This window comes from Pectinophora gossypiella, chromosome 8, assembly GCF_024362695.1.
Source record: "Pectinophora gossypiella chromosome 8, ilPecGoss1.1, whole genome shotgun sequence".
NCBI lineage: Eukaryota > Metazoa > Arthropoda > Insecta > Lepidoptera > Gelechiidae > Pectinophora > Pectinophora gossypiella.
In genome coordinates this window covers 17,357,434-17,384,228 of record NC_065411.1, presented here as the reverse complement: position 1 = coordinate 17,384,228, position 26,795 = coordinate 17,357,434, and the positions used below count along the sequence as shown (strand labels likewise).

Below are 26,795 nucleotides of genomic sequence, written 5' to 3'. Positions count from 1 at the left end.
GAAGTGAAAAAAACCGAAACGAAAATAGTCGAAAAGTTTCCTGTTTAATGGAATTCGGCAGAAAAAAATTCGAACTTAAGATAGGTAACCGTTTCAATAAATAAAGCTGAAGGCACTATGGGGCATTTATTTTGTCCTTGTCTAACATTATGATAATACGAAATTGCCTAATGTAGCTACACGGTAGCTAATTAAAACGATGCATAGCAACGGAGTTTTGTGTCTATGATATTGAGCCCTGATTGGCTGGGCTGACATAATAGATGGCCGCCATCTTGGCTTCCAATTATCTGGGTCTTTGTTAATTAGGTACGCTCCGGCTCCGTCTATTCTTTACTTGGTCTTTGTTCCTCGAAGCAAGGCAAAGGGAACTATGCCCATACAGCCATGTCTTATGTGTTTCTTTTTCTTTGTGATGATTAATGAAATGATGAAAGGTGACGACGATGAATGATGAAACCTAAAACCTCGAAGCAGACTCCTACTACCCAAACGAATTAACCCAAAAGTCCACATAAACTTTCGAGTTATGAAGTGGCTTGTTGGTACGAAGCGAAAAAAGATAGGTACCTACACTTTGTTTATTGAATAAGTATTCCGATATAATCATTTATTTTTGTCATGACTTTTTATTCAAACAAAAATCGACCTTATTATTATTGCACTGTTATCGTTATTTGTATCGTCGTATCCTGATTGACGGAATACCGTGGTAAAAACCACGATCATCCATAGACTTTTTTTTGTTTTGGTTTTCCCCGAAGGGTAAGGCAAAGGAAACTATGCCCATACAGCCATGTCTTACGTATTTTTTTTTCTTGATGATTAATGAAATGATGAAAGGTGATGATGATGAAACCTAAGCCCTCACCCTCGGAGCAGACTCTTACTCTGAACCCCAAACGAATTAACTCAAAAGTCCGCATAAACTTTCGAGTTATGAAGTGGCTTGTTGGCACGAAGCGAAAATAGGTAGATACACTTTATTTATTGAATACTCCGATTGTCTCCGATATAATAACACTCGCGAATGTTTTCCGACTAACTTAATGCGATCATTAACCACAAAACACCACTTCGTATTAATTATTTAGATTATTCAATGAAGAAAGCAACTGTCCCGTTCCCGTTTCCCGCCAAAAAACCATCCATAGCAATCAGCATACGAAATATATACGACCCTATGTTTGAATAAATGATTGACGAAAAATTTAAGGCCTTGTTGTTGATACTACGTAGATGGAGGAAAAATATGTACGTGTATTCGATCTGCAAATTGTACGTCAATCCTTGAATCACCAATCACAATGCAGTCATCCTATTGTCTATTGGAAGGGATGGGGTGAGGGGTAAAGGGAAGTCTTCTTTACTGTGCGGGAGGGGGCATGTTTTTAGCAGCAAGGTCGTTCTTTGTGTCAAAATTCTACTTGTGAAGTTGTGACGAATTTTCTGTTTATAATATTTGCTTATTATTGAGTGACTGTAGCTTGTGCGAGGTTGCAAAGGTCGTTGTGCGTGTATGTGGTCGGTAGTTTGTAGTTTTTAAAACGATTTGTGTATTTTACGGACGCTCCAATGAGTCTGGGAGGAGGACAGAACCCTGAGGGACCAAATGCAGGAGGCATATTTGTTCAATTTAACCAAGACTGCACGTAAGTCAACTGTCATAAATTACGGAAAAACAATACTGGGCTGCATTCGGAAAGAGCCGTGAGCAGCAGCTGCGTCGAATGCGAGCGCGCAGCGCACTAGCGTCAAGGTTCTTCGGGTGACTGTTTCGAATGCATTCGTACTTAATATCATAAATTATATTAGTTTTCACAAAATGAGATCCTAGCTCGACCGAGTGGTTGTGCGTGGTGATGCAACATGTCATTACCAACCATGTCGTAATTTTCGCTTGCCACAACATATCGCGTAAACAAATATGGCGGCGCGCTGCGCGACCAGCTGGTGGACGCGCGCGTCACTGCCCCGCCGTCACCTCCGTGGGCTCGCTGGGGCTCCACCACCTGACCTTACCTGTTTGTAATAATGCATCCTTGACCTAAATCTTGCTCTTTTAATTATATTTCTTTAAATCAAATTTCTATAAATGTGTAATGAAAAGTTTTACACATGGAAATACTAATATTCATTTTAATAATACATACAGTAATAACAATAATTTTCTTTGTCTATCTAATTCAATATGTAAAAGTGGGTACCTAATTTGGTACAGAAAACAATAAACAATGATTATTTTAATTTCAAGACTTTATAAACATAGGTAGGATATGTTCGATTAGGTGTCCATAAGGTTCATCATCATAGATTACTACTACTGTTGATTGAACATCAGCACTCAAAAAGTGGGATGTAAAGTTACTGTCAATATAGCGATGTTGACAGTACTTTACCTCAGTGCGCGATTAGGCCCTGAACTAGCAATACAGGGAAGTGCATGTTGAAAACTTGCAAAAATAGACGCCCAAAGCGAAAGAAGAAAGATGGAACGTAATATTTCTAAAAAGTAATGTAATGATAATGACATTGTGCATGTTATCATAGTACCTATAAACATTTAAATTTTCGCAGTAAAACCCACCAAAATTATTTTTTTAATTTAGAATACACTAAAACAAGTACTCCCGGTCAATCCGAGTCGCAGTATAACCTGAGCGCCGTTACGGCGCACCACGTGCTAATATACGTAAAATACGATATGCGTACTTTCCTGATTTGACACAATTTTATTGAATGTATATACCGCAGTGTACGAATATATAGCTAAACAAGCGCCAAGTTTTCGCCGCATTTTTGTATCAAGTGCTGTATCTACAGTAGTGGTAAATCAATGTTCATCATATCCATCTTAGGACTTTGCATTGACAGTGGCTGCAAAATGTCTTTCATTACTTGGGCTCTGCCCATCCCATTAAGGATTACCAATAAATTAAAATTAAATTAAAATTAAATGATTACCATACCTCTAACAACACTTTCACTAATAATAGAGAGAGAAAAGCAAGTTTTTGGAGTCCTTAATAACAGTCATAGTAAATAGATAATGTATTGCCAATCATTATATTATTTCCTATGATAACTGTCTGACATTCAATTTATAATTATATTGTTCTTTTTACATTAGATTGGGGAGTCATATCATATAACCAAAACTTTTTTGCATGCTACAAAATGTGTGAAACTATAATTATTTACTACCACTTATGTACCACATTTTATGCAATAAACTAATATATATATATATATATATATATTCTTTTTCTATTCTAAACAAAATTAATATATTTTTTTGTTGATAAGACCTGTGCTTGTCCATGTCCAAAGTCGCACACAGTATCACACTTTATTTTTGATAGGTTAATGAGTTAATGACCCATGATCTATGTCCCAGAATAAACATTGTAACATTGTTTACTGTAATTACTCTTTATTATTTAGTAAGCTGTTGGATATTCTCAATAAATAAATATGTTAACATAGTTTGTAAACATTATATGTTAAAGAATACAGAATAATTTAGGTACTTACAATAGCTTACAATATAAAGGTTGTTTGGTGCATCGTGTGCCAAATCGAAAATGATGATTATGTGTCTTCGGCTACCCCAAAAAAATAAAAAAAATCTTGGCCCAACGGATTTTTTGTACTGACTTTAAATGGTTTTGGGGGAAAATTTACAAAAGTCTACAATCAAACTTTATTAAAAAGCTTATTATTAAGTATAGTTTAATTTTTTTATCAAATCTTTAATCTGTAATAGTGTACGCTTCTATCGAAATCAAAATTACTCGCCAGGGACATCTAGTTTTTTTTTTACTGGCCCGCAAAGTTTTTCTTACGTATAAAAATTTATTTGATCGTCAACTTTCGATCTCAATAAAAAAAAAACTAAAAGTGATCATGCTCTTCAAATTTTTTTAAAACATCTCTCTACTGTCCCCTTTCCAATGGTATGCAACATGTTATGAAAAGTAATTAATAACATCACTCATTTGCAAATTTTCTCTAAAAAGTTTCTAATATACAACGTGTGAAATAAAAACAAGTTTTTCGAAGGTTTTACTTGAATAAAACAAAGAAAATTAAGTTTTAAACATTTATTTCACAAATCCTGCTCAAATTGTTGGCCTCTATTTCGTATGCAGGCCCGACATCTTTTTCTAATTTCTACCGTTGTTGTGTGAAGTAGCATTTCGATCTTAATAACATTGAAGGCCGCTTCTATCCTTCCGACCAGCACCTCCCTCGTCGGAACCTCTGTAGCGTAAACCAACTCTTTGGCGCGTCCCCAGACATAAAAGTCCAACGGAGTTAGGTCTGGGGAACGTGGCGGCCATGCAATAGGCCCATCGCGCCCAATCCATGAATTGGGGAACACATTGTCGAGGTGTTCCCTCACACTTAAACGCCAATGCGCGGGACAGCCGTCGTTTTGAAAAACGATGGGCACGTCTTCATCAAAGATGGGCACCTCGGCTAATAGTTCCGGCAGATCATTTTGAAGGAACTCTAAATAATTTTCGCCATTGAGGTTATCGGGCAGATAATGTGGTCCAATTACCTTGTTACCAATCACTCCTGCCCAAACGTTTACGCTAAATCGCCTTTGAAAAGATTTGTCTTTTGGCACGTGGGTTTTCTTGTCAAAAAAAAATGTCTTGTGAAAAAAAATCAGGAACATCCACATCCGTATGCAATAAAAACTGACAGAAACGCACTCGTCTGTCAAAGTCGCCACCCTCAAGACCTGCAACAACCAAAAAACTAACTAAAATAAAACTTTTAACTCCTCTTGTGCAGTAAGTAATTGCACTAGACTAGAAAATGTTCAAATGTGTGCAGCTGTAAGCACATAATACCCATTCAATTGCTAAAAGTGACGTCATACATAATACCCATTATTACCTGCGGGCCTAGCACCGTAAGCGCACGACTCTCTCGCCTCGACATACGTCACCCGTCACTCTTTCACAGTACTGCACAGAAAGAGACAGATGATCTCTGTCGCGGCGAGAAAGAGTCGCATGCTTACGGTGCTAAGCCCGCTGCTAAACAAATGCAACGTCAAACAAAAGTTTTAAATTACGTTCCTTGAACGGGAGTCTCGTGAAATGGATGTTTTCCGTTTTCTCGAAGGACTTTCCACACTTTCCATATGGAAATATTAAGTTGTGCCGCCACATATCTAATACTTCTTGAGTCGTCTTCTTCAAAAAGTTCCAGAATTCTCTCGTCCATTTCAACATTATGTCGCACAACATGTCCCCTTGGTTCATGAAAAGCGACACTGCCAGTTTCGCGTAAGCGTCGGTATGTGTTTTGGAAGACGACCAGGGGCCTGTTTAATAAAACTTCAATTGTAAATTACAATGACAATTTGATGTACATTGCGGAGTGTGTGATCACAAATATTTTGCAGTTTCAAATTAGCTACGTAATGAACATAAAATTGTCGTTGTAATTTACAATTGTAAGTTTTATTAAACAGGCCCCAGTAAAGCGTTCCCGGTAAATTCGTTCCGCTGCACGAGCGACACCGCGGGCCTTTCCATATACCATTATGATGTCCGCATATTCTTCGTTAGACAATGTCGCCATTGCGTTGCAACAACAACAATAAAAGTTAACAATAACAACGTTTAACAATAACACCAAAACTTAACAAAAAACAACGAAACTCAACGATAACAAAACAACTAAATGAAAGAATCGTGGAGAACAGTGAACTAGCACAGACGTTCGGTGTAGCAGAGGCAGTGATGTCTCGCTCGACTGTCTCTCTTTGTCTCATATAAAAAGCTGCCGGGTCCGTTTGCGCTATGCAAGAAAGAGACAGAAGATAAATTTCACTTCACTAGAGTGAGAAAGCAAATTTTACCTGTTTCGAACAAAGAACGGGCGGCGGTTTACTATTCACTTTATGATAGAGACAGAAAATGTAATCTGCCTTGTGAGATGTGAGTGTTATTAACGCAAAAACTTGTTTTTATTTCACATGTTGAATATTAGAAAATTTCAAAGACTTTTTAGAGAAAATTTGCAAATGAGTGATGTTATTAATTACTTTTCATAACATGTTGCATACCATTGGAAAGGGAACAGTCCAGAGATGTTTTAAAAAAATTGGAAGAGCATGATCACTTTTAGTTTTTTTTTATTGAGATCGAAAGTTGACGATCAAATGTTTTTTTATACGTAAAAAAAAACTGCGGGCCAGTAAAAAAAAACTAGATGTCGCTGGAGAGTAATTTTGGTTTCGATAGAAGCGTACACTATTACAGATTAAAGATTTGATAAAAAAATTAAGCTATACCTACTTATTAATAAGTTTTTACCGACTTCAAAAAGGAGGAGGTTCTCAATTCGACCGTATATTTTTTTTTATGTTTGTTCGGGGATAACTTCGTCGTGTGTGAACCGATTTTGATAATTCTTTTTTTGTTCGAAAGGAGATATTCCGAAGGTAGTCCCATGTCAAGGAAGTCAGGGTCTGATGATGGCAGACCAGAGAAATCGAGGGGAATTTTCAAAAATCGTAGGGGTGAATACAGTTTAGAAGAAACGAATTAAAAAAACCTCGCGAAATCTAGTGTATCTATATGTGTGCGTGAGTGTGTATGACAGCAGCTTCCACTGACAACCACTTGTGTGTGTGTTTCATTTAAAATCGTAAAATAAAATAAAAAAAATTACAAAAAAAAACCGACTTCAAACGCAAAACTAAAAAGCAAAAAAAGGAGATCATCGGATCCGACTAAGCATTTATTACTATGGCACCAAAGCTGTAGGGTCAATATCTTCGGTTTTATTCGAATTAAAAAAACTGTACTTTTCATAAATTTTTGGTGAAAATGTAAAGTGCCGGCCAAGTAACAATAATGGTATATATCCTTAGAACTTATCTGTCTGAGCATTTATTACTATAATACCAAAGCTGTAGGGTCAATATTTTCGGTTTTATTCGAATTAAAAAAAAAAAACATGAAAATTCATACATTTTTGGTGAAAATGTGAAGTGCCGGTCAAGAAACAATATTTATATTGGTATATTCCGTTAGAACTTATCCGTTTGACCATTTATTATCAGGGCACCAAACGTCTATGACCATTATTTTGACTTTTATTGCAATTTACGTTATAGTTTCTGTGTGAAAAGTGCCGGCCATCGAAAAAAATACGTCGAATCTGTGTAATAGTTGATTCTCAATATTTTTTAAAATTACACCAAACATCTATGACCATTATTTTGACTTTTATTGGAATTTACGTTTTAGTTCAAATGTGAAAAGTGCCGACTAGCAAAAATACCATGTAGGTAGAGAGTATCGAGTAGATGCCTATTAACATTTTTTTCTATAGCGCCAAACGTGTACGATCATTAGTTTAGCTTTTAGTGTATTTAGAAAATCTTGATTTCTTATTTATTTTGTTTAAAAATAAAGTGCTTTGGGCCAAAATTGCGGTACGGCGGATTACAAAGGACCTATAGAACATTTAATAATTTGGCGCAAAACATTTTTGACCATTATTTTGACTTTTTTTTTTTTCGTCTCCCTTTCCATTTTGGTTCAAATGGGAAAATGTCAGCCAGCGAATGTGGCCGGATTTAACATATTAACCAAAGCGGAAAGTCCAATACACGTCAAAATAATGGTCATATAAATTTGGCGCCATACTAATAAATGTTCTAACGGTCCTTTGTAATACGCCTGTATCCCTTTTTTTCCCAACGGACATAATATATTTTTTTACATAATGTATGAAAAATCGAGATTTTTAAAATCCAATTAAAGCCAAACTAATGGTCATACACGTTTGGTGTCATAGTAAAAAATGTTCAGAGCAATCTACTCAAAAGGTTCGACACATTTTTTTTTCTCTGGCCGGCACTTTCAAATTTGGGCCGGCCAAAGTATGGAGAGCCGATGATCTCCTTTGTGATTTTTTGTTTGACATTGTTTTGTAATTGCTTTGATACAGGTATTTAACAATATTGTGTGTACATAGTAATTTGATATTGTAGTAGGGTTGTTGTAGCATTTACTTGGCACCGACTTCAGAATTATAAAATTAATTAACTAATTGAAAATACGTACTTATTACTTTGTGCGAAGTAAATTTATTTATTGCTTTTTAGTTTTGCGTTTGAAGTCGGTTTTTTTTGTTAAAATTTTTATTTTTTAATAAATTTGAATGTAGACTTTTGTAAATTTCCCCCCAAAACCATTTAAAGTCTGTATAATAAAATCCGTTGGACCAAGATTTTTTTTATATTTTTTGGGGTAGCCAAAAACCCCTCCAATCATCATTTTAGATTTGGCACACGATGCACCAAACACCCTGTATATAGAAGTGTTTGTTTGGGAGGAAATTACATATTTAAAATTCAATATTAAAGTGAATTAGCTATTGGCTGGTTTAAGAAAAGTGGTAGGATGTTGTTAGTAATTCTACTAAGTTAATGTGAATATAAATGCAAATGTAATGAAATTATGTAATATCCAGTGCAATAAAGATTATTGATATGATTATAGATGATTTCTACAAGGAATAATATATCAAGAATTATTTTTCTTTAAATACTTTTATCCATAAAAATATATTAACGAACACAAGTAAAGTAATGTGAAGTACCAAGTATGCATTGTTGATGGTGGTTATGTGTTGTGGGTCGCTTGCGCAGGTCGCTGGTGGCGGGCAGTAGCAGCGGGTACCACCTGTTCGCGCTAACGGCGGACGACGGGCTGGAGGAGATCTACGCGTCGCGCTCCGGCCAGGACACCTGCCTCGTCGACCGCCTGTTCAGCAGCTCGCTCGTGGCCGTCGTCACCGTCGCCGCGCCCAGGTGGGGGCCCACACTACTATTTATTTATTTCATATTCAATTGGGATAACAACACCTTTTAAAACAATCATATTTAGAAATTTAGCAAGTTACAAATCCACTTATTAAAAGCAGAATAAAATAAAATGACAAAACTAAAAACTTAAATGCACTCATAAAGGTCTTCAGGTCAAGACATGCGCAATTCCCTCAGGCAGCCTACAGTAGACACAAACTAAGTTATTCAGTTAAAATAATACTACTTAACTTTGTTTACATTACTAACAACCAACTGCATAAAAATTAATACCTAATACAATTTTGTTTATTGCAATAAATATACTTTATTACACCAAAATAAAAGATAATATTTACAAAAATTACTAAAGTAGGTACATGGGAAACAGCAGCCTTACCGCTTAAAGGAATTTCTTCCAGGCAACCATGTGGTGAGGAAAATATGCAGAAGTTCAAAGATGGCTAATAGTTATATAAAAAATAAATTACTTAAGTCATCATCATCAGCCCATTAACGTCCCCACTGTTGGGGACGGGCCTTCCCTATGGATGGATAGGGAGATCGGGCCTTAAACCATCACGCGGGCCCAGTGCGGATTGATGGTTATTAACGACTGCCAATGCAGCCGGGACCAAGCTTAACGTGCCTTCCGAAGCACGGAGGAGCTCGAGATAAAAACTTTTTTTTTTTGGTCACCCATCCTATGACCGGCCTTTGCGAAAGTTGCTTAACTTCAACAATCGCAGACCGAGCGCGTTTACCGCTGCGCCACCGAGCTCCTCAATTACTTACTTAAATAAATTACTTAAGTAATAATAAGTAATATAACGTCACTGTGTATGGTAATATGCAGTTTACGTTTGCTACACCGTTACCGGGTACCGGTTATTGCACCGATGAGGTTTTAATTTATCTTACGTGCAATTTTCACTAACACAGTTGGCTCGACCATTATAGACGGCGGCGGTACAGCTAACCATCTATCACATAGATGCTATTACATATGACATATGCGCTATTAAGCTACAGGTTCCAATCAGACAATTACGTCACAATCGTTTGCTTCATGTTCCTCGTTGCCGCACCAAATACAGAAGCAATAGTTATTTACCTCGTTCCCTTAAACAATTTAACGAGGTTAATGCCTCTCAATGTGAGTTGTTTAGCAGTAGTATTAATTCGCTGAAGAGTCAGCTTATTAGTGGTAATTGGTAATAGTTGTTAATTATTGTTAGTGTTTTAATGTGTATTTTGCTAAATTGCGCATTCAATCCAATTTTTTTCTTCTTATATTTTTTCTATATCTCCGCTCTCTTGTGTTTGTATAACTCTTTTTCATTTATTTGTGGTAGCTTGTAATTGGCCTTTATTTACTACTAAGTGTAATATTGTGTGAATTAAGCTGTAAGCTCCCCAAACAAAATAAAATAAAATAGGTCTAAAAGTAAAATCACTTAGTTTATCATGCGCTTAATGTACCTCTGCCTGACTACCCCGATTTAGAATATACGGTGTGTAATAGTATATTATGTTATATAACATTATACACACACCACAACATAGGCTTGCTGAACGATAATTGGCTCGTGACTACATTGTGTTGCTAGATGGCTAAAATTCATGGTTTCCAAAAATAAACAGTGTCATCGAGTAAGCATTGTATAACATTGTAATGAGTGTAGTTTGGTCGCCCACTGATGTCGACACGGAGAATACAGAAATCTACAGAAAAGACAAAGTAAAGACTGTACAGATGAATATAAAAGATAAACGTACAAACGTTCGCTTATTAAATGGTTTATTAATTTTGAAATCTTATCAAGTACAAGTAATATTTTACAATGAAAGTAATAGTTCGTCGTATCTATAGGCATTTCTCGAAATTACAGAGAATAGTGTGGAGAGCGCGATTGTAGGTACTTATTTATAGCAGTGTTGTCAGCGGTCCCGGGTGCCGCGTGCCGCGTGTCGCGAGGTGGCGGTTGCACTTGGCCGTGAGCCGCGCGCCGACGATGCTTATACGCCTATGCGCCGACCTTAACTATGACGTGCGTGCTTTGGAAATCACTATCGTTATCTATGTATGTTTATTGTATTCCACACTGCCCTAGATCACGCGTATTCTCTATTGGGGTAGGTAGAGCCCACGGATTTCCACTTACTGCAAATTACATAATATATACTACGTACATCATCGTCTGAGTCGTATTGGAGTAGGATTTACGCGTGTGAATCGCTTGGAAGTGCTAATTCAGTTCGTCCCGGCTGGCGGCGATGTTTTGTTGTGCACGGTTCATTGAGTCGCGTAAGTTATGAACTTTTGATTGAGGTCGCATTTCACAATAAATGATAAAGAAACAACACTGCAACCATTGTAGGCACGACGCATCATTAATAGATACGTACTTCCCTCCTTGTTACTTTTTAGATCGCCAATTCGTGATCTATCAATGTATGTGGACTAACATAGTTAAATTATCGTATTTCAGGAAGCTGATCGTGTGTCACTACAAGAAGGGCACGGAGATATGTAACTACAGCTACAGCAACACCATCCTCGCGGTGAAGCTGAACCGCTCGGTGAGTAGCGAGCTGCGAGCTAGCGAGTAGTCGGTGCCCCGAGGCGCGCTGACGTGACGCGCGTGTGTGTGTTGCAGCGGCTGATCGTGTGCCTGGAGGAGTCGCTGCACATCCACAACATCCGCGACATGAAGATCCTGCACACCATCCGCGACACGCCGCCCAACCCGCGCGGGCTGTGCGCGCTGTCGCCGTGCGTGGACCACTGCTACGTGGCGTACCCCGGCTCCAGCGCCGTGGGCGAGGTGCAGATCTTCGACGCCGTGCACCTCAACGCCAAGTGCGTGATCAGCGCGCACGACTCGCCGCTGGCCGCGCTGGCGTGGTCCATGTGCGGCCGGCGGCTGGCCACGGCGTCGGAGCGCGGCACCGTCATCCGCGTGTTCGCCGTGCCCGAGCGCACGCGCCTCTACGAGTTCCGGCGCGGCGTCAAGCGCTGCGTGTCCATCTCGTGCCTGGCCTTCAGCTCGTGCGGCGTGTACCTGGCGTGCACGTCCAACACGGAGACGGTGCACGTGTTCAAGCTGACGGAGGGCGCGGCCGGGGCCGGCGCGGCGCCGGCGCCCGAGGACGCGGAGGCGGAGGCCGAGGGCTCCGGCTGGATGGAGTGGCTGCAGCGCGGGCTGGCGGCGGGCGCCGGCTACCTGCCGCAGCACGTGGCCGACGTGCTGGCGCAGGGCCGCGCCTTCGCCGCCGCCCGCCTGCCCGTCACGGGCTACAGGGCGCGCGTCGCCATCACCAGGTAGGTGCCGCGCCGCCGCCGCCGGGCTCGTGTTGCCGCCGTCGCTCATGCCGTGTGTTTGCAGCGTGGCGCGGGCGCCGCGGCTGCTGGTGGCCACGTCTGCGGGCGTGCTGTACGTGTACGCGCTGGCGCCCGAGGGCGGCGACTGCGCGCTGCTGCGCCAGCACCACTTCCTGGAGCCCCGCGCCGCGCCGCCGCCGCCAGGTGAGCCCCGCCGCCCCTTAGCTTGCTCACCACCGCATCTATTATAAGTGTAGTCCCTTTACCACAGTATTCCCTTTATTGGTATCGTATTATATATAATATAGTATATATTTCAATGTGCGCGTGACTCGTGGCAGCTGGTGCCGGACGGCCGCAAGCCTCGCACGATGTAGCCGATCATGATATTAACGGTTCCACGCCGCAAACTATGACTAATCTTTTCTTATGATTAAAAGGAAATTATGATTTGTCGCAAGAAATCAACTAGAGTAAATTATGTACAAAGTAAATAATAATTATACGTTATACGACACAAAAGAGTCCACCGATAAACTGCCCGCCATTGCGCAGTTTTATTTATCTAATAAATATTGTTATTACATTTAATAACTAAACATAAAAATTACAATTCGGTATTATTGTGGTAGGCTACCGGTGGCGCTGTGTATGGCCCCGCGTGGGTACAGCTAGGTGCACAATTGTGAAGGGGCTCTTATACTGATAGCAGATCATAACAACATTAACAGAACCTGCTTCCCGAACAAAGTTTTACATTATTGACAACGCCTTAACACTTTCCATTATAAGGTATCACTTCGCTTTAGCAATAACTAAATTAATAAAAAAGACGAAAGTAGTTCCGCCCCCATTTCAAAAGTATAATCAAGGCTCTTTTCGTGTAGGTGTGGATAAAAAAGTATTTTTTACTACCTATTTAAAACTTATCTAAGTTTTGTTACGCGTCAAAAACAACAATTCCCAGTGGAGCGTTTGAGCAAAATAAACAAACCGTGACGTAGCCGCTGCGGCGCGACGTCGCCGTGGCCAGCCGGTGCTGCGGCTGCCATCTCTATGTGGGTAGTGTTAGTGACACGCCAACTCATACATTTTCCACTACATAACTGAGATCTTTCAAAATAATCATCTACAAGGTCCATCTCATAGACATTAACAATTTTAGATTATTTCAAAGTTACAAGCTGCGTCGGCAAGGACGCCCCAGAAAGGATTTAAATAGCGGCATAAGGGTCTTAGTTTTCCATAATACTACCCTATCTTCCAATTTTATTTTGTCTTCTTTTGTACAAGAGCCATATTTTCTTACCCCACATTCGTCGATCAACGTAGTTTAGAGAAGACAACGGAACAAAAGAGCCAAGACCGTGACAGACAGATACGACGAACTGATGAGGATTAATGGTCGACTACAGAATTTGATGATTTATTAAATTTAATCACGCACAAATTGGATCTCGCTTCGATTCACTCGCACCGCATCGTATCTATATAACGATAAGAAATTGTAACGGCACGAGGTGGCCACCGCGGCCGAGTGCCGTTGCAATCTCCTCTCGTCCCTTCCATCTCAATGATAAATTATACATGTATGGTATTATATGTGGTATATATGTCCCCGGCCGCCGCCCCGCCGCGGCCGGCGCTAACCGTGTGTGTGTGCAGCGGCGGCGGCCGACCGCTACGCGCGCGCGCTGCGCCCCCGCCTCGCCAGCACAGGTACGGCCCCCGCCCCCACCCCCACAGGTACGGCCCCCGCCCCCACAGGTACGGCCCCCCACCCCACAGGTACGGCCCCCCACCCCACAGGTACGGCCCCCGCCCCCACAGGTACGGCCCCCCACCCCACAGGTACGGCCCCGCCCCCACAGGTACGGCCCCGGCCCCACAAGTACGGCCCCCGCCCCCACAGGTACGGCCCCCGCCCCCACAGGTACGCCCCCCCACCCCACAGATACGGCCCCGTCCCGCGCCGTCACCGCACGGCCGAGGTAAGGTTGCAGGGTCGGCAGAGCCGCTCGTCAGCAGTCCCACAGCGCTCGTCAGCCCCATAGCGCTCGTCAGTTTCGCGGTGAGTACCTCTCCTCGTTCGTGAGATTCTAATTATGTCAATAACTAGCCTCTCCCGATTTTGTAAGTCTATTAACCGTCTCATGCATTCCCCTGTATGGTTATAATAACATGAGGTGAGTTCAATCTCCTGCTGGTTTAAACTCTGAATAGATTCGTACCTTTATCGACGACTACCCATCACGCGCAATAAATTTGTGACGTGTCTTTCATGTTTTTAAGTGTTCTGGTGTGGTTTGAGGCTTTATTTGTAATGTGTTATCGTCCACTTGTATGCTGAGTAATGACGCCCCAACGAAGTACACACATATTGAGATTTGAGGCTGACGGTAGTGTCAGGTCTCGTAATACAAATTTTGAAATAAGATAATGCCGGAGAGCGTCGTTCGCGATGAATTACTTTAAAAGTTCCCAGGACGTAGTCTCATTCGCCGTTCATTTAGCAACGTAATTATTTTTCATAAATTTTTTTGAGCGATACAAGTTTTATATGCGTATTGTAAATATACATCTTGAGTAAAAAGACATACCCTTATATATGCATATTTATATGCTTCAGGATTACACGCGTGATGCTATGTTATGTCAAATACAAAGACATGACAGAGATCAGGTACAAATGTGTGGTAAAAACATGTCTACTCATGGAACAGAAGAAAGAGGTTGGACGGGCCCAGTGAGCGCGCGCCAAACAAGTATGAGCAAATAGTTCACTCTAGTAGTCCGTAAACCGCTAAGAAGGCCTGTGCATTATAACCTGCAGGGCAAAAATAAAAAAATACGCATGCAAGATCTTACGAAAAGTAATAGTAAAATTGCAGCGTATCACATACAGTATACATTGCCGGCGGTATGCAGTAGGTGTAAATGTAGTGGAGTCGACCCGCGACAGCGGTTAGGACCTTGCACGTAGGAACGACGGCCGGGAGCGCGATAACAAATCGTTCATTCGCTACCTTCGAGTGTAGACGCAACGTCCTGGGAATGGTCGCAGGCCCCCGGCGAGGGGTCGTCGAGGCGGCCCCGGTGGCGCGTGGCCCCCCGCAGCGAGTGTGTTGTGTGTCGCAGAGGCCGAGCGCACCGGCGAGCTGGGCGCGGCGCTGGAGGGCTCCCCGCCGCGCGGGCCCTTCGACCTGCGCGACCCGCGCCACTTCCCGCCCATGCGCGCCGCCGAGTAGCGCCCACGCCGCCACACGCCCGCCGCCCCCGCCGCCCTCGCCGCCGCCTCCCGCTCCGAATGTAGTCCTCCCCCGAACGACGACCGACATCCTCTTATCGACCGTGATCTATCGAAATTTTGTTCCCTTTGCAGGTGGTCGGTAATACTTGTATATAGGCGCACGCCAATAGGCCGTGGCCGGCCCCCCGCCCCCCGCCCGCCGCCAGCCTGCAGACCGCGCCGCGACGGTCTCGGCTCGGCCGGAGCGAATTTGTGTGCGCGCCCTGTACATATTTGTAAACTATGTGACGCCTGTAATGTAAAATATTTAGCTGTAATCGTAACTATGCAATGTGATAGTGAAGTGACGAAGAACGTGTCCGATGCTTGTGTGTGTGTATGTATAGTATAAGTGCGCCGTACTCCTCTGAAATGTATTCCTAAGGACGCACTCTGTGCCGGGTGACGACAGTGCGCAGCGTCGCGTCTGTCGCGGTCCGTGTCGCGCTGCCGTGACAGCGGGTGCCGCGACAGCGGGTGCCGCGACAGCGGGACAAGCGCCGCCGCCAACCGCGCGCAGAGGACGCTCAAGTAAAAGACGATCGAGGGGAGGCGCTCACCCTTTTCTCGATTTATAATCTACGACGTAGGCGATTGCGACAATATATTGAAGTCGTATAAATCATACGCAAAGTTAAAAAAATAGAACATCACCCAAAAAATATGTAAAAAATAAATGATGTAGCTAGAGACCGGCAGCCGAGACGCGCCACCTCGCCACCTGGCGGCCGTTGCCGGTAACTCGAGCAGGTTTATTATTATGTATTTTATTTTTATATTAAAAATGACATGTAACTACAATGTAATTATTATTTTTAACTTTTGTTATTGCTGTTACCAATCAACTAATCACTTGCAAAAAATAAAAGGCAAATTTTGACAATTTTAGATCGTTAAAATGATCCACTATTCCTGTATCAGTGGTGCTACTTTGGATAGGGTGGTGAAATGTGTGTCGTGAAGGGTTAATTCACGCAGTACACAGGGTGTTAGTGACATCGTAACGAATGGGACGTCTATTTGATTGTACTAAAAACGATGATAGATGTTTTTATTGTCGCAAATGTTTAATTAAGATTTTGTTTTTTTACTGCACCGCAATATAAATTGAACGACGCGAAACAGTCGCTAGACCTACCTACCTACGCGCGGCTATTTTACACGTACGTGATACGTTGTTGATACCAAGGTTAGTGGTTCAACGTTTAAAAATTGTTGAGTTTGTTGAAGTAGATGACCTACTGCCACGATTTTTCACGCACGGTACCTACCTATCACTTATTAAAATGTACCTAACTTATTAATTACTCTACTTTTACCTTACCTTAATTGTTATTCCTTCGGATGAAGTACCTAGGTACTCTATAACACGTTGCGTAGGTATGCAACATCGCGTCTCCTCCGCGGTACGTAGGTATTACATGCACTCACTAACAACACCATGCTCTTTAATAAAACAGACATTCTTCCATACTCTTGCGCAGTAAATAGTCCATGATCCATCATCATAGTCGACATTACTCATTTACAAAATAAAACAAACACGAAAAACTGAGCTGAAGCGGGTGTCAAAGGCGCCGCCGCCGCCGCCCGCGACCGCCCCGAGCCGACGACTAGAGCGAGAAAGAAACATTTTTATGCTGCAGGCGATACAGAAACACATAGTATCTGTTCGTAATGCCTGGTTTGTTGGCGCGCGTTGCCATTGACCCGTGCGGATGTTCACCTGTGCACAGCTGAAGTTGTAAGTTATTGTTTATCGTGGTTGTACATTGGTAATTTTAACAATTAGTCATTTTTATTTGTTTTAAATTTGGGTTCCATGCAGCTTAAAACACAATATGGGACTGAAAAAAAAATACTAAAATTTTAATGAATTTTGCGACAGGAAATTCCACTCGATATCAACTCATAATCATGGTCTGAATCATCCCTCAGTTTTCGTTACAATGTCACTTACACCTTGTATAACCCGCACCACGGTACCGCGCAGCGCTAGGACTTGTATAGCAACTGCAGACGAGGCGACCCTCTATATATATTTTCAGTTTTTTTATTTAGTTACTTTTGTATTAGCATTCGTCCACTCTGATAAACTTGTAATATAACATAAATACATATCACCTCCACGAGCGCCGTTCCACGGCACGCTTATATCAAGCAAATAATGGTATTATACAGGGTGTTGTTGACATTATAACGAAGTGGAATTATCCGTGGCAAAAGTATGAAACTGAAAATAGCTAAAAAAAATTTTTTCATTAATTTTCTCACAGAAAACTCCACTTGATATCAACCTAGAATCATGGTCTGAATCTTCCGCCTAAGTATTCGTTACGGGGTGTCACTAACATACCTACTTGTATGGCTACCTGTACTGAGTGTAAGTGACATCGTAACGAATACTGAGAGGGATGATGCAGCTCATTATTCTGAGTTAATATCAAGTGGAAGATCGCAAAAGTATAGAATTGAAAATAATTAAAAAAAAACTAAAAATAAAACATGACTTTGCGATAGAAAATTCCACTTGATGTTAACTCAGAATCATAGTCTAAATCCCCTTAGTATTCGTTACGATGTCACTAACTCCCTGTATATTTTATCAGTGTGGACTCGAACCGGAGTAAACAGTTATTCTGTATTCAGAGCCCATAATATTTAGAGTAATAGTAATAATTGATTATTTTAAGCATTTTTTAATGTTTGGATGTGGCGACTGTGATCCATTAAAGATAACGAAGACATTCAGCAGATGGTATTGTGTGAAAGGTGAGTCGAGGTGGTATTTGTCGGGTCTCGCTCGCTGTTTAGATACAAAATTGTACATAATAATTATTAATAAATATTTTTATAAAACGTATGTTTAATTTCTTGACTTCCTATATTGAACTGGGTGAGGTGCAGACTGCGGCAAATGAAACTAGGCGATGTGTACAATGGACACTGTATTTCAACTGTCATATAAAACGTATCTTAGCGTATGCGGCGCCTGGAGCGCACCGCATTTATAATACATTTACAATAAATAATTGTTATGTAACGTATATTCTAGCGTAGATCACAATCGGCGAAACATTTTTTAAGTCGCCGTGCTAACGCCGACTACGTACAATGATATTGGAAATGTAATCAGAAATATCCGCTGAGCGCTACACTAGCGCGCGGCGCTTGCCTTATTCTATGTACAGCCGGAGGCCCTCGCGCCTGCGGCCCGCCGCGGCGCAGACCCAATCTCATCGCGAACCCGTGGACGACACATTATCTACTACAAATAATATAATATGACAGATTCAGAATGCTGCAATCCCCTTCCTGAGATAAAAAAAAATAATAATATGATCACCCTTAATGTTAGAATCAGACAAGACAAATTTGAATGGTAGTATTGTAGGCTGCACGTGGGGTGCGCGAGGCGCGGCGTGGGCGGCCGGCGCAGTTACATCGCGTGGTTCCTGCAACAGAGCGAGCCGTGTCAGCAGGTGTGCCGTGCTGGCTGCCGTCGTTCAATTGGCCACCTTAGTTTGAAATCTAAGTGGTAGTGTTCCAGACCGTAGTCGGTATGATATTTCGGTATGTAGGTTGACTATAGAATTAAAGTAGATCCACCATCACATTCAGATACTTAATGCCTGCAATTTTCTGCGTTCAGACACATTGGAGAATAAATGTGGCTTTCCTGCACGATATAGTGAATTCTACTACCGACAGCCTCACTCTATCAGCATAGGTCTCATTAGTCGTTCCTCGACGAGGGCGTCAAGCAGGGACCGACACGAACTCGGTGACGACTCTTATGGTACCGGCAGGCTTGCATGGCAACCGCGCGCGCGACTCGTATTATATCGAGGGTTTAACCAATAGCCGCAACGAATGTTATCTACACGGATAGACGTCCGTGGGGAGGAAGCAAAACTGACTACGGACGCAACGAACATACGTATTCGAAGAGCTGAATGCAATTTTATACAGTCTCGTTACGAAGAAAGTGAAGACCGTCGGGGTGTACTGACCGCGGCATGGCGCACATCTCGCAGGCGTCGCGGCGCGCGGCGTTGTGGAAGGTGCAGAGCGCGCAGGTCCAGACGCCGGCGCCGGGCCCGTCGGCGGCGGCGCGCATGAGCTGGTCCAGCGCCTGCGCGGGCGGCGCGCGGCGCCACGCGTCGGCCGCGGCCGCGTCCTGCGCGCGCACGGCGTCGGCCAGCGCCGCCACGCCCGCCGCGCCCAGCGGCAGCGCCTCGTTGCAGGCCAGGTACAGCAGCACGTGCAGGTCGGACGCGGCCGCCAGCCAGCTGGGCGCGGCCGCCACGTGCGCCTGCAGCGCGCGCAGCGACTGCGCATGCGCCGGCAGCGCGCGGTGCGCCGGCGGGAAGCTGCCGCCCGGCGCCAGCGTGGGCGCCGCGGCGCGCGCCACGCCCACGGGCACGTCCACCAGCAGGTACGCCACGGGCACGCGCCGCGCGCTCACGCCCACCTCGTTGCCGTACGCGTCGCGCTCCTGCCGGCACGCACCTTGTCTTACCGCGACACCACGCCGGAGCCAGCTACGGGTTGTGTTTTCACAAGTCGTACCTAGCCCCGACCGTGGATGGTGATACTGGATATGTGTTTACTTAATTTTTGTGTTTTTTTAAATTATTTTCAATTCCATACTTTTGTAGACGGAAAATTCCACTTGATATCATCTCAGAATCATGGCCTCAATCACCCCTCAAAGTTTTTGTTACGATGTCACTAACACCCTGTATATTATATTATTAAAAAAAAACATTTAGCACATCTTATAGGACATTAGCCCCGCTATCTCCCATAGCAATTTGATTTACTCATTCTGGGACATACTGTAGATGACGCTGTACAGATTTTTCTTCGTTTAACCTTCTAATTTCATGGATAACAGACATGTGCACATTTTATCTTTATTTTTGGGTATAAATGACGACCCTTTTTATTATACCCAGGCACTATTAAATCTGCCACCCATTATTATTCTGATCTAAATAAAGAGAAGCAGTATAGGTAGCAAACTTATTCTAAAATATCAATGTAATGGCATATTTTGAAATAATGACGTGCCCAAATAATTAGAAAGTAGGTAATTATTTATTAATCACGTTTAACATGAACAACGCCATTTGTATTGTTTTTAGTGAACATAGCCTGGAAAGTCCCTCGTTGAGTGGGTGATTACTTTCTCATTTTCCAATTTACTTTAATTAAAAATTATAATCACCCTGCATTTCAATATGTTTCATAGTAAAGAATAAAATTACAATAAATACAATAATTGTGTGTGTAAGGGCAGAGGCTGCGTTGGGCGGTACCTTGTAGTAGACGTCGGGCACGTACTGGTCGTCGCTGGAGTCGCGGATGTAGCCGAGGTCGGGCGCGTCCCGGGTGGGCAGCAGCACACGGTCCCGCACCAGCGCCGCGCCCTGGCCCGACACCTGGTAGCCGTCCAGCGCCACGGCGCCGCTGGCGTCCCCCGAGCAGCACACCGTCACGAACTTGGAGCCGAAGGTGCCCTGCGCCGCGTGGCGGCACGCGTTGGGGTGCAGGTTCTGGAAGTGGGCGGCCGTGATGCACTCCTGCGCCGACAGGAAGTGCGTGTCGGCGCCGCGCAGCCGCCGCACGGTGCCGCGGGCCACGTCGGCCGCCAGCAGGTCCGTGAACACCCAGCCCACGCGGCGCAGCCCCAGCCGCGCCGCCAGCGCCTCCAGCGCCGCCTGCCGCGGGTCGGGCTGCAGCGCGATGTGGTCGCGCGAGCACTGCTGCGGGGGCTCGTAGATGGCCGCCACGCGCGCGCGGATGCCTGCAACCACACCCGGCGCCTGTCTTTACTTACCGTCCAATTCGACTCGTCGCGGACTAAATACAAACGCGGTAGCTGTTCGGCCGGATACCGGGTATCCAGTCATTCAGAAAGCACGAGGTGAGGTGTACGTGTAGAGTGACCTAGCGGCACGTCGGGGTGGCGCTCGTAGCGGCCGTAGAGGAAGCCGAGGCGCTGCTCGCCCGTGGCGCGCCAGTAGGCCAGGAAGCGGTCCACGAGCGCCGGGTGCTCCACCAGCACGTTGTCCACGTGGCGGTAGGCCTGCCGCGTCAGCGTCACGGCGCCCGGCTGGCACGCCGAGCAGATGCCGCGCGGCCACGGCGGGTGCTCCTTGCAGCCTGACATACACACGATATAAAAAACACCTTATGACTTAAAACACATTTCAAAACGGAAACAAAATATATACTTATTTCTATTTCACAAATATGAAAGGGATGGTAAAGTAGCAGTAGAGGGATGCTCAACAGTGAGGCTATACCATACAACTATAGGCGAGGCCCGAGGGGAGGAAAACAAATATTAAACTGAGTCTATAATGCCTAGACGGGTTTTCTGACCTCATTGTGATGTTACTACAACTGACTAGGTACTGGTTACCACATTCTTGTCTGTTGTTTCTCAAAGAGATGTGTGATGACAAGCTAGTACGCTTAGTGTCTTATGAAATCTCCACTTACAATACAAAAACATAAGAAAGTAACAAAAGCTAACAACACAGAACATCCACAGAACTGACCGGGTTTAATTTTACAAGAGATTTCCTCTAGGGAGATGAACTTCCCGGAGGTGATCTTCCGCAGGTACGAATGGAAGGACATGTGCTTGATGTTGTGCTCACGCAGGTAGTTCTCGTCCCACGGCTCCAGCGGCGAGCAGTGCACACAGCACCCCTTTGAATTGTGTCTACATCTGTCAATAATTATTATGTATGTGCTGTATAAAAGAGAAAATCTTTACTGAACATCTAAATATAGGTATTTACTCTCGCACTCACTAACAACAAAGATGGAACCATATACTGTTAGGAAATGGTTTTGTATAGTACTACATAACTAGCATAACAGTACAATAGAGTAGTTGATAAGTATCCAAACTACATAACAAATTATCAGGGTTCCATACCCGAAGATTAAAAAATGGGACCCTATTACTGAGACTCTGTTGTCAATCTGTCACCAGGCTGTATCTTATGAACTTTGGTAGTCAAATAGTCGAAATTTTCATAGACCATGTGGGGTCCCATACATAATGGTACGGAACACTTTGTGTGCGGGTCCAACTCGCATTTGTTCAGTTTTTTTCATTATAGATCCATATTCATAGTAAAATGTGAAAGCATAGCTATAGTCGACTATAGTCATGAGCTTCTGTTATGTAACAGAGTTAAATACTATAGTATATAGTTACAGCCACCCAAAATCATGGAGTTACAAAGAAATGGCATTAAGAATGTATACCGCCATACAAGCTACAATCAGCGACATACAAATGCGTGTCGAAAACGGAGCAGCACATTTCCCACCACTAAGTTTAACTATGAATATCTCCAGGGTTTCAGATTATCTTTAGCATGTTAATGTGAGCAGATTGATGAAAATAAAGAAACAATCAACTGCCCTATTGTAGACACATGTTTAATTTAACATAAAGTGGATGATGAGAAAAATGTGACCCAGCATACCGGCAAATGTTAATATATACGAATGGGGGGCCTGTTGTATTTCCTAATGTTTATAGTCCTAAAGTCGATTTTCCGAACATCATTTTCCTAATATTTAATTGTACTAATGTTCGATCATCCTAAATATTGATTATCCTACCGTAATACTTGTCCTAATATTCTTTAGTTCTAATATTAATGTCCCTAAAGTTTGAAATTCCGAATTTTTCATTCCCTATATGATCTATTTGACATATTTTGGTTAGTTGTGACCATCAAGGCCCGAAGGGCCGAGAGGCGGCGGTGAAGATTTGTTTCGTAACGACAGCAGTCACGGGTGCGAGCGAAGCGAGCACGGAAATTCGCGGCACCCCGACACTGTAGATATAGGTTACGAAGGCTGTATGGCAGGGGGCGAGCAAAGCGAGCCCCCTGCCATATAGCCGAGTGGGTTAGGTTACTTGTGACCATCGAGGCCCGAAGGGCCGAGAGGCGGCGGTGAAGGTTCTCTATTGTATTCCCTAAAATTTCTTATCCTACTTTTTATTTTCCTTCACATTTTATTTAGGACTATACATTTTAGGAATATAAACGATTGTAACTATGGACATTAGGGCTTACCATCATTAGGATGAAAAAAAATAGGGCAATGAACACTAGGAGTTAACAAAATTGGACTAGGATCATTAGGACATTCGATACTTAGGACTAAAATGTGAAGGAAAATAAAAAGTAGGATAAGAAATTTTAGGGAATACAATAGAGAACCATACGAATGGTGTGCTTATAATAAAAAAATAAATTAACAAGTGTGGAAATAATTACAATTTTTCATCTCGCTGTCTCTCAATGCTTCCAGTCATCTGGTATAACTGTAGATCAACATCATCTTCTTGTGGAGTGTTAGCAGGCACCAGGTTGGTGGCCGGCGTGGAAGGCCCTGCCTGTGCATGCACCGGCTCCCCAAATGGCTTATTGTTTGCCTGCTACCAAACAATCCTTATATCAAAACCATTATCTATGTCACATTGTATTACTGAATGCGTAACTCATATGGTACACAAAAAAAAAATACTTTAACAATACTACCAGATGGTATTGTAAATAGGTTAATTACTAAAAACAACATGATTTTGTAATAAATGTTAGATTATTCGGTTTCATCTTATCAACACATAAAATTAGTTGTGAGTAAAATTATTTATTTTATAGTGAGAAATATTTTTTTGCTATTGTCTAATATTCAATATACCTCAGTCATTTGTTTGCTGCAACTAGTTTTTAATATACAATATATATTATGTTACAACATCATCATTATCTTATGTGGTAAACTGTACAAGATTCTCATAGTTCTGTTTACCAGATTATTTCTCACTGTGCTAACAGTTGTATCAAAGTAACTTTAAAAAATATTGTTACAGTTAATAAATTATGCGTATTGATAACCAAATTGATTAATTTGCCAGAATATTATTTTACCACATCTGATTTATTGTTATTATTTAACCAGATTGTTCAAGTAAACTGTACATTAAAGATAGTTGTCATAATAATATGACAATGTGAATATATGACAAATTATATTATATCAGTCTATATGTATATTCAACATAATCAATACGAAACTTAAAATATATCCTATGAGTCCCTATAACTGTAAAAAAGTATATCAGAGTGGCTAAAATTGTTAACATACACAGAAACAGAACAAATTTTGAGGAGAATAGTTTAAGCCAGTAATTGTATATAAATACACACACCCAGACTCAGACACACATACACACATACACACAAACACACATACACTACATATTATGTTATCACTTACTTTTTCTTATATTTTGTTTTAGCTTTAATTTATATTTTTTCTCCATAACTTTATCTCTCAATCTAGTAGTGTAACAAATTGGGAAGCAGCAATATTATGCCCAACACAAGCATCTGTGATTTTTAATACCCGGAATAAAAATAAACTTGCTTTACATGTCAGTCAACTGCATAAGATCACTTAATCTTTTAGGGGCAATGTAGGTATACATTTTTACAATAAAATTACCATTGAAATTCAGAATAAACTTTGAACAGTTTTAAGACATTAATAAAACAGAAACTTTGTAAAAAAGGTTAGTGATTATTTAGAAGACATGAATGCATGGGATTAACTGTCTGGGAACTGATATTAGGCAGCCAAATTGTATAAGTATATTTTGTTTTTTTAAAGAATGTATAGTACCCTGTGCCATGGTTTTTCATGCAGCTCCTTTCCCCTGGCTATACAAGTTGTGAGATGCTGCAGTAGTTTTAGGCGGATGAGACATTGATTATGTTACAAATGATGATTCAAGTGTAACTATGTTACCTACTGAATAAAGATTGTATATTTGAATTTTGAATTCAACTTTTGAGTTTTAATTCATGTTTGGCTCATAGACTACATTTCATACGGTACCAGGGTTTGTGCCCGGGTTATGGCAATAGGCTCACCCACTATTACATGGTACTTGAACATAGCTGGCGAGGTGTATATACTATACATACATTATACTTCTGCCAATCTATTCTTATGTGTTTCATTTAACTAATGCACTTAAAATACATGCATCATAAGGTTGTAACCTGTTTTTCTAGATAGATATTCCTGTATGTGGGTAAGTACGTAGATCCCATTAGATGGTAAAAAACAGACAACATACCTCTGCACTAGTGGTAGGCTGGTCAAAGAGAACGGCGCCGTTAACGGGGCTAAGGTAGAGCATGTCTCCGTGGCGCAGGCCGAGATCCCGCAATGTGCGCGACTTGCTGGACACCAGCTCGTCCTTGCGCGCGCGGTCGCGGTATAGCGCGAACGCAAAGCTGGCCAGCTGCAGCGCGTCGTGCACGCGCTCGTACAGCTGCGCCGTCACCTCCGACTCCGACACCTCCACACGCGCCGTGCCCTCCGACGACTGCACGCGCAGCGTCTGCACCAACCGTATCGCACACGTCAGATACACATCATACTAGGTACCTACTTCAACTCCGTTCAGATTGGTAGTTGCACAGTCATCCCACCAACAGTCAGACGGATGGCCGATTAGATAGCCACGTCGTCTGTCGATAGAAAGACTAAGAAAAACGAAAAAGCACTTAAAAATAAACAAACTATTGTGATTTTAAAACTTAACCACGGGTTAAGTGGCCTGTTGAAAGTAAGTATAGTTCTCATAAACCATTAGCCGCAAATTTGTATTACGGCAACTATATTAATTTTAAACACAGTATGTCACTTGAAGAATGCTTTACCATTTTCTTTGACCCAGACATTGTGATAAATAACTAAAACTGCCTCCACAAAAGAAGTGACATGACATAACAAAACTTCAACAACAATTTTTTTTTGTTTTTTTTTTTTGTTTTGGTTTTCCCCGAAGGGTAAGGCAAAGGGAACTATGCCCATACAGCCATGTCTGACGTATTTTTTTTCTTGATGATTAATGAAATGATGAAAGGTGATGATGATGAAACCTAAGCCCCCACCCTCGGAGTAGACTCCTACTCCGAACCCCAAACGAATTAACTCAAAAGTCCGCATAAACTTTTGAGTTATGAAGCGGCTTCCCAGCACGAAGCGAAAATAGGCAGATACACTTTGTTCAATGAATACTCCAATATAATAACACTCGCGAATGTCTTCCGACTAACTTAATGCGATCATTAACCACAAAACACCACTTCGTATTAATTATTTAGATTACTCAATGAAGAAAGCAACTGTCCCGTTCCCGTTTCCCGTTCCCGCCGAAAAGCCTTTTTTTTTGTTTTGGTTTTCCCCAAAGGGTAAGGCAAAGGGAACTATGT

At 42.4% G+C, this 26,795-nt stretch overlaps 2 protein-coding genes across 4 annotated transcripts; one reads left to right on the top strand and one right to left on the bottom strand.

Annotated features, from left to right (window-relative positions):
* The first annotated feature begins 1,353 nt into the window (after nucleotides 1–1,353).
* Nucleotides 1,354–18,318, top strand: LOC126369244 (WD repeat domain phosphoinositide-interacting protein 2). 3 transcript variants are annotated; one of them, XR_007566671.1, is made up of 7 exons: nucleotides 1,354–1,652; nucleotides 8,690–8,851; nucleotides 11,338–11,428; nucleotides 11,506–12,170; nucleotides 12,235–12,374; nucleotides 15,309–15,479; nucleotides 15,553–18,318. XR_007566671.1 is itself a non-coding variant. In XM_050013586.1 (6 exons), exons 1-6 carry the CDS (start codon nucleotides 1,576–1,578, stop codon nucleotides 15,561–15,563), a joined length of 1,146 nt encoding a protein of 381 aa, XP_049869543.1. In that variant the 5' UTR covers nucleotides 1,354–1,575; the 3' UTR covers nucleotides 15,564–18,318. The 3 variants fall into 3 exon arrangements, 2 of the variants coding, with proteins under 2 accessions (XP_049869543.1, XP_049869542.1); XM_050013586.1 differs by lacking the exon at nucleotides 15,309–15,479; XM_050013585.1 differs by having other exon boundaries at nucleotides 15,309–18,318.
* Nucleotides 18,319–18,390: 72 nt separating this feature from the next.
* LOC126369222 (nuclear protein localization protein 4 homolog) lies at nucleotides 18,391–26,342 on the bottom strand. The gene is made up of 8 exons (XM_050013542.1): nucleotides 26,241–26,342; nucleotides 25,652–25,918; nucleotides 23,781–23,938; nucleotides 22,032–22,204; nucleotides 21,415–21,630; nucleotides 20,784–21,271; nucleotides 19,473–19,957; nucleotides 18,391–18,914 (listed from the first exon to the last, which is right to left on the bottom strand). Exons 1-8 carry the CDS (start codon nucleotides 26,259–26,261, stop codon nucleotides 18,899–18,901), a joined length of 1,824 nt encoding a protein of 607 aa, XP_049869499.1. The 5' UTR covers nucleotides 26,262–26,342; the 3' UTR covers nucleotides 18,391–18,898.
* Nucleotides 26,343–26,795: the final 453 nt, after the last annotated feature.